The sequence below is a fragment of the Wolffia australiana genome, chromosome 6, assembly GCF_029677425.1.
Source record: "Wolffia australiana isolate 7733 chromosome 6, ASM2967742v1".
Lineage (NCBI taxonomy): Eukaryota > Viridiplantae > Streptophyta > Magnoliopsida > Alismatales > Araceae > Wolffia > Wolffia australiana.
Genome location: NC_135840.1, coordinates 6,418,571 through 6,434,144, shown reverse-complemented (window position 1 = coordinate 6,434,144; position 15,574 = coordinate 6,418,571). Strand labels below are relative to the sequence as shown.

At 45.4% G+C, this 15,574-nt stretch overlaps 1 protein-coding gene across 1 annotated transcript; it reads left to right on the top strand.

Annotated features, from left to right (window-relative positions):
• The first annotated feature begins 1,976 nt into the window (after positions 1 to 1,976).
• LOC144704384 (uncharacterized) lies at positions 1,977 to 4,845 on the top strand. The gene is made up of 11 exons (XM_078576800.1): positions 1,977 to 2,045; positions 2,240 to 2,303; positions 2,387 to 2,448; positions 2,537 to 2,597; positions 2,725 to 2,773; positions 3,334 to 3,423; positions 3,499 to 3,551; positions 3,634 to 3,694; positions 3,838 to 3,929; positions 4,177 to 4,389; positions 4,549 to 4,845. Exons 2-11 carry the CDS (start codon positions 2,265 to 2,267, stop codon positions 4,699 to 4,701), a joined length of 873 nt encoding a protein of 290 aa, XP_078432926.1. The 5' UTR covers positions 1,977 to 2,045; positions 2,240 to 2,264; the 3' UTR covers positions 4,702 to 4,845.
• The last annotated feature ends 10,729 nt before the right edge of the window (positions 4,846 to 15,574 follow it).

The following is a 15,574-nucleotide window of genomic DNA, read 5'->3' as shown; positions in this document are numbered from 1 at the left end:
TCCGTGTTCGTGTTCGTGTTTGTGTTCGTGTTTGTGTTTGTGTTTGTGTTCTTGATCGTGTTCGTGTTCGTGTTCGTGTTTGTGTTTGTGTTCGTGTTCGTGTTTGTGTTCGTGTTCATGTTCGTGTTCGTGTTCGTGTTCGTCTTCGTCTTCGTCTTCGTGTTCGTGTTTGTGTTTGTGTTCGTGTTCATGTTTGTGTTTGTGTTTGTGTTTGTGTTCATGTTCATGTTTGTGTTTGTGTTTGTGTTCGTGTTCGGTTCGTGCTTGTTCGCGAATGAACACGAACGAGGCGTGCATCTGGAACCTTTAATTTTAATAAATGAAAATAACGAAATTACTTTACCTGAATACTCTGGCAATGGTGTGATAAATGAAAATTGAGAATAATATAATTTCAGAAAAAATTTGAGAGGTAATTTCTAGATTAAATGAAGTGGCCTCAAATTATATAAGTATTTGAAAAGGAGAAATGCAAAAAAAAAATAATTAAGGCCAAGTTTGGGAAGGTTCATGTAGTTCTCTCTATTTGTAAAGTTGAATGTGAGAAGAATATATTTCAGAGCTCCACAGTTTATTGCTTTAGCAATAGACTGTGATTTTTAATTTAAATATTATCAAATGCATTTTATCTCCTTAATTGAGCAGATTCATATCCTAATGAACTTTTTATTTAGGACAATCCGAAAAACATTGATCAGATACATATATCTGATCAATGTATCTGGAAGGAGAAGGGAGCCGCCGTAGAAGGAGAAGTTGGAGAAAGGAGAGGAAGGAGAGGGATGAGTTGGGAACGATGGAGAGAAGGGAGCTGGAAGGAGAAGGGAGCCGCTGGAGGGGGGGGGGGGGGGGGGGGAACAGGGGGGGGTGCATTGGGAAGCTAACATGTTCGCAAACAGTTCGAGAACATGTTCGTGCCCAATTTTTTACGTTCGCATGTTCGCGTATGTACAAAATTTTGTTTCCCAACCCTAGCAGATGATCAATGCCCGATCCGGCGGTTATACTAGGCAAAGTGCACAAAGTCAATCTGATCTACCCATGAAAAAATTCCTTAATTTTATTGATGTGTCCCATCTTTGTGAGAGAGGGAAAAGCAAAAAATATTTTTAATTTTTAAAGAATAGTTGATTTTTTTTACTCTTAAGGTTTTTCTCAGTCTTTAACACTATTTTTTCATGTATATAGTATGATACTTATTTTATTTTATTTATATAGAATTATCCGATCCGATCCAATTTGGTTCGAACTGCATAGTTCGACTTGTCATGATTCAGTTTTTTTACTCAATGGGTCCGATCTTTCGAGACGATCCGACCCAATGATTGGCTCATGGACTAAATCAAATCACGGGTTTTGTTCGGCCAACTGCACAAGCTAACCGACCATTAGAACAATGTGAGCAAACCCCAGAGCATTATTCAACAATATGACTCTAGGTCCCAAGAAAAAAAATTCAGCTGTCTATTCCATTTTGGCAATTGTAATTATGCAGGCATTGACATCGCTGAGCTCCCAAGACGACACTCCATGAGGGCAATGACGACATGTCCGATTTCCGATATCGTCATCCTTCCCGCGAGACCGAGGCAGATGACGACACCGAGACGAATACCGATATCGGTCATCGCTAATATAGCAACGGATATCCGATTTCAGGATATCGGAAAAAACAGATACCGAAAATTTGAATTTCGGTATCCAGTACAGCATTCGTCCTGATACCGTAATCCGATACCAGTATCGGGACGGGTGAACACTATACCGAGGTATGACTGCTTTATGTCTTTTTCCTTCTATCGGTCTGAGCATGGCTCTCGGGTTGGTCGTACCGGGCAACGTGTTTTTTTACGGTTAATTAAAAAAAGTTATTTTCTTATGGGGGCTTAGTTAATGGGCTCAGGGGGCCTAATTCATCATTTTAGGCCTACTATTTTTGTCAAAAACCCTGTACTAAAACCTCCTTTGTGCCAGACGTTGGCTTTGTTGCGATAAACTCGTTATCAGCGGGAGAGTTCGCCGCCCACGCCAACTGCAATCCTCAGGTTTGTTTCGATCGATCGGTTCTTGCTTCTAACTTGCATTGGCTTTACTTTCTAGATCATAATTCCGTTTCGTCTGTCTCACGTTACTTCGGCATTGATTAGTGATTTCCTAAGATCACGCCGTCTCATTCATACGTTTTTACCCACACGTAACTGTTTGTGAGAGATTTTTTCGAATATTTATTTCGTTTCAGTGATCCCAGAGACTCGTAAGGGGAAATGGGTGACGATTTGTCTTCCACAATCGGTCCCAGGAAGGTTGGTCGGTCGTTTCTCTCTTTTCTATTATTTAAAAAATTCAGCGGAATTCGCTGAATTTTCCTTCTGTTCTTCTTCTGCAGCTTAAATTCGCCCCTAAAATTCCTATTCGCAAGCCGCCAAAGCCAGGCCAAGCAGTGAAAAAGTATGAACTTTCTCTGTCTCTTGGTAGAATTCGAACCACTCCACTTCATTCATATCCTGGTCCTTGTTCTACTTTGTTTTGGGATCAGAGAAGTTGCTGAGGAGGCTTCCAGCGTTGTGGTAGATCATGAGTTACTGAGACGAGTCAAGGTGAGGCTGGGCTTCTCCTTTCTTCCTCTTCATATTCAACCCCCTCCTTCTCTATTGATTCCTGTGATCTCTCTAAATTTTTTTCTTTCCAATCCTTCGAACCAATGGTGGTGGTTTTTTTCTTCAGCAAGCAGAGCTAGCCCCCGGGAGAAAAGCTTTCAGGGATGAAAAGAAAGGTGAGAGGGTTGAAGAAATGCACCATGGTTTCAGTTCATCACTAGTTACTGTTTTATCTGTGGTTTCTTATTTTCCTTCTTTCATTAACTAAAAATTGCTGAGGATCTCTGCCCCCAGATTAGGATTGGCACATCTTGACTACGTTGGTGTGACATTGAAGGTTTGACAATGGTTTCAATCTATTTGTCGCCGTCAGAATACATACTTTTCAGTCATCTGCATCCCCAACTAGGCCTGCTGATGTTGAAACTGATGTTTATGTTGAAGGGGATTTACATTTCTTAACAATAATTCAATGCTAAGTTGACGGATGAGGTTGAATGATTGTGTCAACCAATAGTGATATCTCATCAATTTCATCATTTTCGTTGTTGTTACCGGCGTCAATGTTGTCATTAAATCAACGAGGGTTGATACTGTTGAGTTGTCATCAATAACTGATGAACCAAATCCCCAGATCTTGGATTTTTTTTATTGCTATTCTTAGATTTACTCCCATGTTCTTACAACGATGTAAAGCAATCTGAGACTGATAATATCTAACACTTTTTTGTGGCAGCGGCCCCAATTCAGGTTGCTTTTGGGCATCAGAGTGCAAATGCGTACGTCAGGTCTTTTGGTACTGCGAAGCCTCTGCGCAAGTTTGAAGGTTTGCATCAAGTTTCCTTCTTGTTCATCTTTTTTTCTCGATTCCTTCTAACTTTTCCATAAATTATCTCTGTAGAGGGTGAGGATGGGCCGGGCCCAGTCATTGAAAAAGAATATGTGGAGCCATGGGTCTGTTCTCTCTTCCTAGTCATCCCCAGTCTTTCTCTTTTATTTTTCTCTTCTTCTAATGCCTCTCTCATTATTATTTTAGGATTACTACTCTTATTATCCAGTCACCCTTCCCATGCGGAGGCCTTATTCTGGGAACCCAGGTAAACTCAATTGCCCTGGCAATGACAATTAACCTTAATTTGCTCCATTAATATATTAACCTTTCTCGTGTAGAAATCTGGGGGAACAGCAAGATCTTCTGGCTTTGATCATGTCTAATCCTTGTAGTGGGGTCTACTTTCAGAAATCCTTAACGAGGAGGAGTTTGGGGAGCGTTCTGAAAATTCACAAGTTGACGAAGCTCGCATAGACTCAGCCACAGAGCTGGGTTTGAGGGTCAGCCCATGAAATCTTCTTTTTTGTGGATTCTTCTTCCTGAACTCTCTTATGTTTCTTCTTCATGAACTCATTTTCTTTATGAAGCCTTAATCTGTATGAACTCTTCTTCTTTATGAGTTCTTCTTCCTCTTCATAAACTCTTTTTTTCTTCTTATTTAGGAACTCTTCTTACTCTTCACAAAGTCTTTTTCTTCTTCTTTATAAACTATTCTTCTTCATAAAATCTTTGTCTTACTTATTCCAGGACGATCAAGGGGTTCCAAGGATGCTTTTCTTCCAATTACCCGCATCTCTTCCATTAATGGCGACCCCTTCGCCAGTTGTTGCAGACGGTAACAAGGGCAAAGAAACAGAAAAACGTGGCGGTGTGGAGGATTTGCCCGGTGGATTCATGGGAAAGTTACTTGTTTACAGAAGCGGCGCCATCAAGATGAGACTTGGGGATGCTTTATTTGACGTATGCTCTCCTCCCTTCTCTCTAATCTTACTCATATCAGATTATCTCGTCTGCACTGTTTTTTAATATTTTATGGCTGTTTATTAATTTCCATATAGAGATTAAATTTTATCTTCCTGAGGGTTGAATCTGCTGACGAAGATGTAATGGGAGATGCAGGTCAATGCAGGATCTAAATGCATTTTTGCCCAGGATCTCATGGCAATTAACACTAAGGAGAAGCACTGCTCCCTGCTCGGCGAGCTCAACAGCCGTGCTCTCGTGACCCCTGACATAGAAAGTCTCTTGGAGTCCATTTCTGACCTTGGCTAATGTCTTTGTTTGTGCCAAGAAGTTGGGATAATTTTACTATTTGCCTTGTGGGTCGGCCTGTTTTATTATAGGGTAAGCCCACTATGCAAATTTATGTATAAACTTAAATGGAATTTTTCTTTTATGGAAGGAGCTTCTGAAACCCTTGTGGAGTTGTAGGGAAAGATGACCACCTGGTTCAAGTTTTGGAGTTTGATACGATCCTCTACCCCGCAAAGGGTATCTTAGGAAGTTTAGCCCACTAGGGGTATTTTAGTAATTTCATGTTTAGGGTAGATTGCTTCCTTTTCTTATAAATATGTGTAGCCTTCCCTTGAGGAGGGCAGTTAAGACTTAAGGTAAGATCGGCCTCTTGGCTCACTATCTCGATCCTCCCTATCTCAGTCTCGCCCCCCTGACCGTTTGACGATCCCCTACCTTGTGATCATCTCACCGGATCTTCAGCCAGCTCCCCTCCAATCCGATCCCTACCCTTGCCATTCGGTTCCCTTCTAGCCTCCGACGATCCCCTACCCCGCGACCGTCCACCCTTCACCGCGTCATCAGGCGGCTCGTCCCCGGTTGATCCCTGTCCCATATGTTTGACCTCTCCTATCATTCCCGCTTCGACTCTCCTACCCCGAGAACGTCTACCTCGCCTTGCCCTCTAACCTCCTTCCGATACGAACCCAGACCGAGGTTCTTATCAGAGTTGTACCAGTGTGCACTGCATTGCCCTTAACCAACCTTTATTTCTTACCTCTAGGTTCATGTAAGATTAGCTCATTGATCTTGATTCGATCTATGATCCCTGACAGGTGAGTTAACTCCAGAGAGTCATTACTTGTATATTCTGTAAATTCCTCCACTCCCTATCAGAAAGGATTTTAGGTATTTGATCTTGTGCTTAGAACTGGAAAAGTTACGACCCTTCAATACATGAAACCTACTCAGAAAATGCGCAGGCGAAGCTGCGGATTTCCATGAAAATTGGCTTATTGAAGGCTTAGGCTTTGATGAGAACCTGCAACCACTGTTACTTCTACTATTCTCCTTATCTCTCTCACTACCCTTGCAAGATTATTCCTTGGGGGGAAGACCTACACAAGGTGTCCATCAGATCTTCCTTGGTGTCTGGGACATTTTTATTCCTGGTGCCGTGCCTGCTGTGGATCTGTTTGTGTTATTATTTGATCATTTGATTCTTAAAGAATTGTAGGAATCAAGATGAATAATGAAAGGTGATTGCATTAGACAAACATTCTGTTTAAGCCCAACTCAACAATAAACTGATTTATGCAATAATGAAGCTAGAAGAGAACAATTAATATATTTTCTTCATTGTCAACTTTAAATATAGCAATGCAACTGTTGAGATCACTAGGCACTGAAGAAATATGGGTTGGCTCTAGGTCAATTAAGTAGATAAAAATAAATTTGGTTTGGTTCTGTTTAGTTTGAACCAAAAATGGATCGTGTGGGCAGTAGCATGATCTCTATGCAGCTGCGCAAGTGGGATGCCGAATTTGTGGGCCTCAGCGTAACATGCAAGAAGTCAGTTGTAATGTTAAATACATGAGCTTTTTAAGGGGGCTTAAGGCATTGTAAATCCCAAGATCTTGTATATCTTCCAGGAATGAAACCTAGAATAAAGAGGGGAAAAAAGAGGGGAAAGGGAAAATCTAACCATCCTCATTATCACTCCCAATGAAAGCCTCTACTCCACTTCACACTCTTAAGGAGAAAGGATGGATCTTAAGGAAATTCTATTTCATTCGGCCAATCATTTTTGATCTCAAGATGTGATAAATAGAGCAGGAGGAGAGAGTTTAAATACAAGACCCCTAATGTTCTTAGCCTTCAGATCTAATTCTTGGGAATTGAGGGGCTGATATCTCTCGAAATCCAACCTTAAACATGTTTTTATGCCTGATCTTTTTTCTGATTCCAAAGTAGACTTATAAAAGCACAAAAATATTAACACTTATTTGGTATTGTCAGTCCACAAATAAGAAATATATGACAATAAAACTATAAAGTGAAATTACCACAAAAAAATGAATGCATCCACTATGAAAAACCAAGACCAGATATCAAATAAATGTGTCATAAATCTATAAATGAAAAACATTATGAATAATGTCACTCGTTATAATTTAGAATAAACAGAAAATGTCTCTCATTAGTGAATTGATTTGAGCTTCTCTCTTCTTCAGTTTTTTAGGGTAATTTAATTTGTGTATCAACATATGAGCGATTTTAATCACAAGAGTTTTTTAAAGGAACTTAACGTTTCAGATGGTAGCATCTGTGAGATGTGCATTTATTGGGTAAATAATCAAGGAAATTAGGGTTCTGTGTAAAATCTTTATACATATTAACATCAATGTGTTTACTTATTTTTTCATCTCAAAAGACGTTATTTTACATTTCTTCTGCATTCCCAATTAAAGTGCACGGATTAATTTTCCAGTCATGATTGTATGTGATGGCGAGGACGCCAACACATCACCGTCGAACGCGTCGCTACGGTCAACCGGAGTCAACACGCCTGCTATGGACCCAACGACGAAGTCAACCGAAGTCAACCCGCCATGGTCAACTGAAGTCAACACCAAAGTCAACACGCTGCAGCCGTCGACAAGCACGTCTCCACCCGGGCACGTCCCTACGTGCGTCATGACACGACGCCAGAGGCAGATCCACAACTGCCCTTTCGTGTGACACTGCGCACGTCTTTACTTTCTCGTCTCTAATTTCTCGTCATTTTCTCTTTCCTCCAAGGCCTACATATAGGCCATTGTTTTCAAGAAACATTAGGCAGTCATTATTCAAGAATTGAGTTTTTGTTTAACTCTTCTTGGAGGACTGCCCAGCCTCCCTATCCTCCCTCAACCCTACCACCGCCGTTGTCGTCGTCGCCGCCGCCACATTGTGTCGCCGGCCTTCCACCTCTTCCCCCCCCTCTCTCTCTCTCTCTCTCTCTCTCTCTCTCTCTCTCTCTCTCTCTCTTCTCCCAGCCTCACAGCCGCCCACACATGTGGCGCGCCGACCGCCTGCTCGTGCCGTGCACACAGCCACCCGCACGCGCCGTGCACTGACCGCCTTCCCGCGCTGCGCATGCGGCCGCCCGCGCACACCGCGCGCCAACCGTCTTCCCACGCTGCGCACGCGGCTGCCCGTGCACGCCGCGCGCTGATCGCCTGCCCGGGCCATGCACGCGGTCGCCCGCACACGCCCGCACATGCCGCACGCCTGCCACCAACGTTGTCGAGGCCATCCGATGGTTCGTCGTCGACGCCATCCAACGCTTCGAGGCGCACTCCACGCGCGTGCCGGCGCTCCGCACGCTCTGCGCCCGCGCGCGCTCCTTCGCGTGCTCCGTGCACCCTACGCGCGCTTTGCGCGCGGGTATTCGCCTACGCCTGACTCTGCGACAATGACATCTACTCTCAACCAGGGCCGTTCAACGCCCAGAACGCCCAGAATCTTCCTCGTCCAGTGGGCCGCTCAACGCCTGGATTCGCCCAGTCTCGTCACAATCGGAATTTCCCGCATCCTCTTCACACATTACGGTGCCGAGGTACGCCTGAACTCTTTGGTGTTGAAAGTGTTCTCCGTCCAGTGTTTTCTTGAGAAGTTTCCACCGCCGTCAGAATTAGATTTGGTTTGGATTTCCCACTTCCTCTATCTCTTTCGAGTGTTTCTTCGTGACGCGAATTCGGATATTGATTTCGGTGCTTAGGCATCGTCGCAGTGGGTGAAGACAGTACTCCCGCCCTCGAAAATGGTCGGAGCTGCACCACCAATTTCTCATCAGTTTTAAAGTCTGAATCCGACCGCGTGTATTTCTGTGGCTGTTTTATCCCTCCCTACAAACCCGTCTATTACCCTTTACCCATCATCATCCATCCATCCATCCCCTCAGTCACCTTTTCCTTAGTTGTCCTACGTCAGTATGACACATGAATTTGAGCAAAATTAAAAACCCTCCGGAATGGACTAGAAAAATATAACATTTATCAACTATTGTGTGTAAAACTGAAAATTCAATTTCAGTTTTCAAGGTCAAACTGAGAGGCATCTATTCTAACATATATTGAATTCAAATCTAAATCCTTTCTACGAACTAATGTTACCTTTCCTCCCATGTTCCAAACTAATTGGTCATCTATTTCATTTGAATCACCCAAAAACAGTGTTGTGATTCTTCAAAGTAATGTTGGTCCTGAGTTGGGCATTAGGGCAATGGGCGGCTTGGTATGGTTCATTTCAAAATTTTGAACTTCTCATCAACCATAAATTTCAATCATTGCGCCAACCATCATAAATCACCTTATATCAAGATATTATTTTCCCACTAGTTAATTTTTTAATGCATTTTAAAGGTACCATCATACACATCTATCATGTAGGAAGGTGGCATGTGCTTCAAATTTCACTTTTCCAGCTTAAATAGAATATCTCCGGGGCCAATTATTTTTATTTTAGTCTTAAGCAGCATGTTACACCACTCTAGGGCAGCCGTTTAATTTTTAATTCAAAAATACAATTCAATACCTCTAAAATTATAATTTAAATGATGGACAGTTTGATAAATAAAAGGATATAATCAGATATGCAGATGATTAAAAGACTGATATTTACAAGGATAGATCAATATGGATAGATTGTCTTGATAAATAGAGGCAAATATAATGAGAGATGTTTAAATAAATATAGAGATAAATATGTTTTATACATCTGTAGAACTAAAAAAGATAGGGAAAAGATAGATTAACATAAGAGAGAGAGGGAAAGAAAGATAAATAAACATAAGATAGAGATATGAAAAGATAGATATACTAACATAAGAGAGAGATGAAAAGAGACGGGTAAACATTAGAGAGTTTGGGAAAGAAAGAGAGGGAAATATTAGAGAGAGAGAGAGAGGGAGAGATAGATCGTGTGAGAGAGAGGGAGAGAGGGAAAGAGGGAGAGAGATAGATAGTGTGTGAGAGAGGGAGAGAAAGATGGATAGAGGTAGAGAAAGGGAGAGGGGGGGGGGGGGGAGATAGAGGGATAGAGGGGAGAGAGGTAGAGGAAGAGGGAGAGGTAGAGGGGGGGGGAGAGTGGGGAGATATGAAGAGAAAGGGGTGTGAGAGAGAGAGAAAGCTGGAGAGGAAGGGAGGGAGGTGGAGGGAAAGGAAGAGTGAGAGAGGTAGAGAAGAATAGAGGAGAAAGAGAGGGAGCTGAAGAGAGAGGGAGGGAGGGAGAGATGGAGCAAAACTGGGAGAGAGGGGAAAAACAGAGATAGGGGGAAGAGAGAGAGGTAGAGAGAGGGAAACAAAATAGAGGAAGAGGGAGAGTGAGGTAGAGAGATGGAGAAAAATAGAGGGAGAGGGAGGGGATAGAGCTAGAAATAGGGTTAAAGGATGAAAGAGAGGTAGAGAGAGGGACAAAGGCAGAGAGAGGAAAGAGAGGTGGAGAGAGGGACAAAGGTAGAGAGAGGGAAAAAAATAGAGGGAGAGGGAGAGTGAGGTAGAGTGATGGGGGACCAGCCAGCTTCAAAGACCCCATCAAACCAGTTTGTCGAGCGAGGGTTCACGCGCGAGACCCAGCCTTCGGAGTACCGGGCCTCGTCAATGAGCCACAAAGGTTTGACGTTATCTATCCTTATATTTTCTTCGTTTAGTAAGCCATGTATGTGGGCCGGGTATGTGTTTGTTTTTGTTTATTCACACGTGTTTGGACCGATGTACGGACCTACACATTTGCGCGTGTGTTAGCGCATGTGTGGGCATGTTAGTGTGTCTCTCTTTCCTATTAGGGGGCCCTAATTACTTTTAATTAGGCCTTCTCCCCTTTATTTCTAGGGGGGACGCCAATATTTGCCCCTATAAAAAGTGAGGCCCGTCCATAGGAAGAGGAGAGAAGAAATATTGAAAAAGTGTGATTTTTAAGGATTTTTACTGATTTTTTTGTGTTTTTTAATTTTCATAAAATTTACAAAAATGCCACTACAAAGTTAGGAGAGACAAAAAAATCCTAGAGTTAGGCGAAAACCGCCACCGCCGCTGCCTTCGTCGGAGCTCCGGTCGCCGTTTCCTACGACCTTCCTGCCCGTGATCGTCATCCCCTGGGTCGCTCGTGTCGTCGTCGTAGTAGCCGCAGTCGCTGTAACAGCCCATAGCCGCCGCGGCAACCAGCGGCCACCGCAGCAGTTGTGGACAACAGAGCCGTACGCGGTTGCCGCAGCTACTAGCAACCGCCACAGCTGCCCATGGCCACTGCAGCCCACCCGCGGCCGCCGGAGCCGCCGAAGCCGTTGCATATGCGATCGCCGCAATAGCCCGTGGTCGTCGCAACCCTAGCGGCCCCCGCAGTCCGCTGCGGCCTCCAACAATCCTAGTAGTCCCCGCAGTCCATTGCGCCTGCACCAATCCTAGAGACTGCTGTAGCGGCCCATTGTAGCTGCTGGTCGACAACTGGGCCGCAGATTGCTTGGCCATCTCGATCTACGCTAGTCGCGACCATTGCCACCGAACTCATCGTCGCCACGCCTTGTTGGGTTCGGTGCCTTGGTTCGTCCATGGAAAACACGTTCCATAGATGTGGAACGGTGTCAATCAATTTTCAATCGATCTTTAAAACAAAACATTGAAATTACCTTTTGGGGGAACTCGTTTCACCCTTGTCTTTGCCGCTCCAAGATTGTTCTAAAGCCGTTCACGCGTCCAACCTCTAGAAGTATCCACGCGATCACTCGGCGCTTGGATCTCCACCTCTTCTTGTTCAACTCTCCTTGGAGACTCTCTCATTAGTTGAAGTAGAGAATGAAGAAAGGAGGTGGCTCTCAAATCAGTCTTGCATGGGTGCTTAAAATGAGACCGCTTTTCCTCTTTATATTTCACTTAAGGTTTTTATCAAAAACCCTCCAAAGTAAAATATATCCACCAATGCCCTTATGACCTTGTGCGTGTGACCCTCTAGACCCATGTATCATTCTAGTTAATAAATTTAATGGCCCAATAACATTTATTGACCAACCTTATTATTTAACTATATCAACATATATATTAATTAAATAAGTATCGATTTAACCCAATCGATAGGTTAAGTTTCCAGCCCTTGGGGTGCCAAGCTACACCTCGTGCTCTAGAAGATACCGAGTAGTCTCAAACTCTCTCATGGAACCTTTACCGTCATCGGTTACCGTATATGTATAATCCATCATCCGTGCGAGACTCTCGAATGACTTAGGGTATGGTTTATTGTCAAATCCTAATTCATCATTCGATTAGTACTGATGTATAACGGGGATCATTGGAGAATGCCTTCTCCAATATCCTCACTACCCTGGCTAGGGATTTTTCTACACTGTCTTCCTCGAGTCAATCTCCACTTATACAGAGGGCGGATGATCCCATCTTGACCACTCAATCGTTTCCGTAAGCTTCTTGCTACATCCGATCTATAACTTATTTGAATCCCATGATTAGAGGCTCGTAAGTCATAGTCAAAACGTAGTCGTCCACTCACGAGATGTTCTTGGTGTCTCAGGTCAGTGGATCACTTATACAACTGTGACTTGAATAACTTGATTGACATTTATGTATAATACCATTTAGGGATTCTATGGATCAATTTAGTCAACTCTTTCTCTAAAGAGCACCCATTATCTGTCCTTAGTGTCGTCACACTAATAGTTACATTATCAGCTATACTTATCGTATAAGTAGGATCAGCTAGTGTTATTCTATCCGGATAATTTGATGTCCGTCTCAACTATCCATTGAATAGGAATATTTTTAATACATATTTAAAGACTACTGATCACTGTATTATGATCTCATCATAATTCACTAAGTCATTGCACGTATTCATGGACTTCATTATAAACATCACATGGAATAATAATGGACGCAAATATTTTATTCAATGAACTTAAATAAACATGGTACTGTGATTGGCTTGACGGTCACATAATATCCATCACACGCGTCTCCGTGCATAACTGCCTACTTGCGCCACCACGCGTACTTGAGCCGCCACGCCTACTTGCGCTGCCGCACCTACCTTCATCGTCATCGCGTCTACATGCTGCTCACCTTCCACTACTGCTAAATCAGACACCGCCCGAGTCTACCGTTCCTCGTACGCTCATCAATTCCTTCTCGACGTTATATATTTCTTTCAGTGCCTCCAAATGTTTTCTCCACCGCCGGGGGTTAGATTAGTGAAAGATAGGATTCACATTATGAGGATTAGGATTTCATTTGGTGCGTCCTTGGTTGAGACCGGCGAAGGCGTGCACAAAAGTGGCAGTAGCCGAGCACGTACCTAATGGTCAACCTGATGTCCGGATCATCGGGAGCCTTGTAGCATTCCTAGGTCACGCTTATCGTAGCCTAATGGTTGTTGGTGTCCGTCGATGCCAGATTTGTACTTCTCATTGATTTCATCGATGCATCATCAACACTCACATTATGTCCACATTAGTCCTCTCCACTACATGACATGACTGTCAGCGCCCTCCCTGTGGTGTAACACGAGCCGTTTGATCTCGGCGTCCATAGTGTTACATCATAAAAAGATAGAGAAAATTAGAGAGAAAGGGAGGGGTACTGAGCTGGAAAGAGGGAGAAAGGGAGAGAGAGAGAGAGGTAGAGAGAAGGACAGATGCATAGAGAGTAAAGAGAGGTGGAGAGAGGGACAGAGGTAGAGATAGGAGAGAGAGAGATAGATGGAGAGAGGGATGTGAGAGGGAAAGTAGGGAGAGAGGGGAAAAATAGGGAGAGAGGGAGGGAGAAGGGTAGAGAGAGGGAGAAAAATAGAGGGGAGAGTGAGGTACAAAGAGAGGGACAGAGGTAGAGAGAGGGAGAGGAAGAGAGAGAGAGCGAGAGGGAGAGAGAGAGGTAGAGAGAGGGAGAGAGAGAGAAGTAGAGGGAGAGAGAGAGGTAGAGAGAGGGAGAGGGAGGGAGAGAGGTAGAGAGAGGGACAGAGGTAGAGAGAGGGAGGGAGAGAGAGGATCAGAGGTAGAGAGAGGTAGGAGAGAGAGGGACAGAGGTTGATAGAGGGAGGGGGAGAGAGGATCAGAGGTAGAGAGAGGTACGAGAGAGAGGGACAGAGGTTGAGAGAGGAGTGGAGAGAGGGACAGAGGTAGAGAGAGGATAGAGAGAGATGCAAAAAGAGGGACAAAAGTAGAGAGGAGAGAGAGAGGTGGAGAGAGGAGAAAAAGGTATAGAGAAAGGGACAGTGGTAGAGAGAGGAGAGAGATAGGGGCAGAAGTAGAGAGAGTAGATAGAGAGGTGGAGAGAGGGCCCGAGGTAGAGGGAGGAGAGAGATGTAGAGAGACGGAGAAAGGGACAAAGGTAGTGAGAAGAGAGAGGCAGAGAGATTGAGAGGGGGACAAAGGTAGAGAGAGAGGGAAAGAGGTAGAAAGACTGAGAGAGGGACAGAGGTAGAGAGAGAAGAGAGAGGTAGAGAGACTGAGAGAGGGACAGAGGTAGAGAGAGAAGAGAGAGGTAGAGAGACTGGTGGCGACAACGTCAACGCAGTGACACGGGACGCGTCACCACCGTCATCTGAAGTCAACACGACTGCTGAAGACATGCCACCATCGTCACCGGATCAAATCAACGAGCCAACGTCAGGCACGTCTCCACCCACGCACACCCCTTCGCGCGTCCTGACACGTCGCCAAAGGCAGATCCAGAACTGCCCCTTGACGTGACACGAAACCATGCCGCTCGTCACGTCGCTCGTCTTTATTTTCATTTCTTTTAACTGTATTTTCTCTTTCCTCCAAGGCCTATATGTATAGGCCATTGTTTTAAGAAACAGTTATGCAGTCATTACTCAAGAATTGAGTTTGTTTTATCTCTTCTTGGAGGATTGCCCAGCCTCCCCTATCCCGTCTTCTCCCAACCGCTGCCGCCGCCGTCATCGTCGTTGTCGCCGGCCTCCCTCCTGCTCTTCCCTCTCTTCTTCCTTCGTCACCCCTCTCTCCCTCTCTCTCTCTCTCTCTCGCCATCCCCCTCTTCTTCTTGGTCCGTTTGCCCTAGGGTTTGGCCACGTGGCTCCAACCGCCCGCCCAAGGGCGTCCAGTAGCCGCCGCCCACCCACAACCGCCAGCGCCAGCGCCAGAATAGGCGGCCCTCTCAAGGCCGCCCACGTCCGCGCCCTAGTGCCGACTGCCCCCACAGAGTCGCCAGCGCCAGCGCAGGCCGCCCGCTCAAGGCCGCCCGCACCTGCGCCCTAGTGCCGGCCACCCGCACAGGGTCACCAGCGCCAGCGCTCGCGCAGGCCGCCTGCCCTGGGCCGCCTGCGCCCGTGCCCTAGCGCCGACCACCCGCAACCGCTAGCGCTAGTGCCAGCAGAGGCCAGCGCTCATCGACGCCAGCGCACGGCCGCCCGCGCCTCCGGACGCCCTCGAAGCAACTTGCTGCGCTTTCAGACGCCCTCGAGGCTTCTTACCACGGCGCATACCGTTTAGGTTTCGGGGCACTGCCCCAAATCCCGCAAGGGGGCAACTCCCCCTTTGACCCCCCGTCAACTGACGGCGCAAGTGGATCCGCGACACCCTGTCGAAGCGCATATCAATCATCCCACCAACGACGCCCCACACCCAAGCACTCCAGCCACTGAGCAATCAGGCTTAATCTGACCGTCTCATTGCCAGTGCCGCTCAACACCCGGAACGTCCATATATTTCGTCTAGTGGGCCTTACAACGCCCGGATCGCCCAGTCACGTCACGACCCAAATTTCCCGCAGCCTCATCACGCACCCCCGTGCAGAGGTACGCCTGAACTCTTTGGTGTCGAGTGTTCTCTGTCCAGTATTCCTCGAGAATTCGTCCACTGCCGTCAGACTTGATTTTGAATATCTCTTTCTTTCCTCAAAATTCCCCC

Coding starts and splice junctions, on each gene's coding strand:
- LOC144704384 (XM_078576800.1), top strand. CDS start 2,265: ATGGGTGACGATTTGTCTTCCACAATCGGTCCCAGGAAG. Junction 2,304..2,386: donor CCACAATCGGTCCCAGGAAG/GTTGGTCGGTCG, acceptor CTTCTTCTGCAG/CTTAAATTCGCCCCTAAAAT. Junction 4,390..4,548: donor TTGGGGATGCTTTATTTGAC/GTATGCTCTCCT, acceptor TGGGAGATGCAG/GTCAATGCAGGATCTAAATG.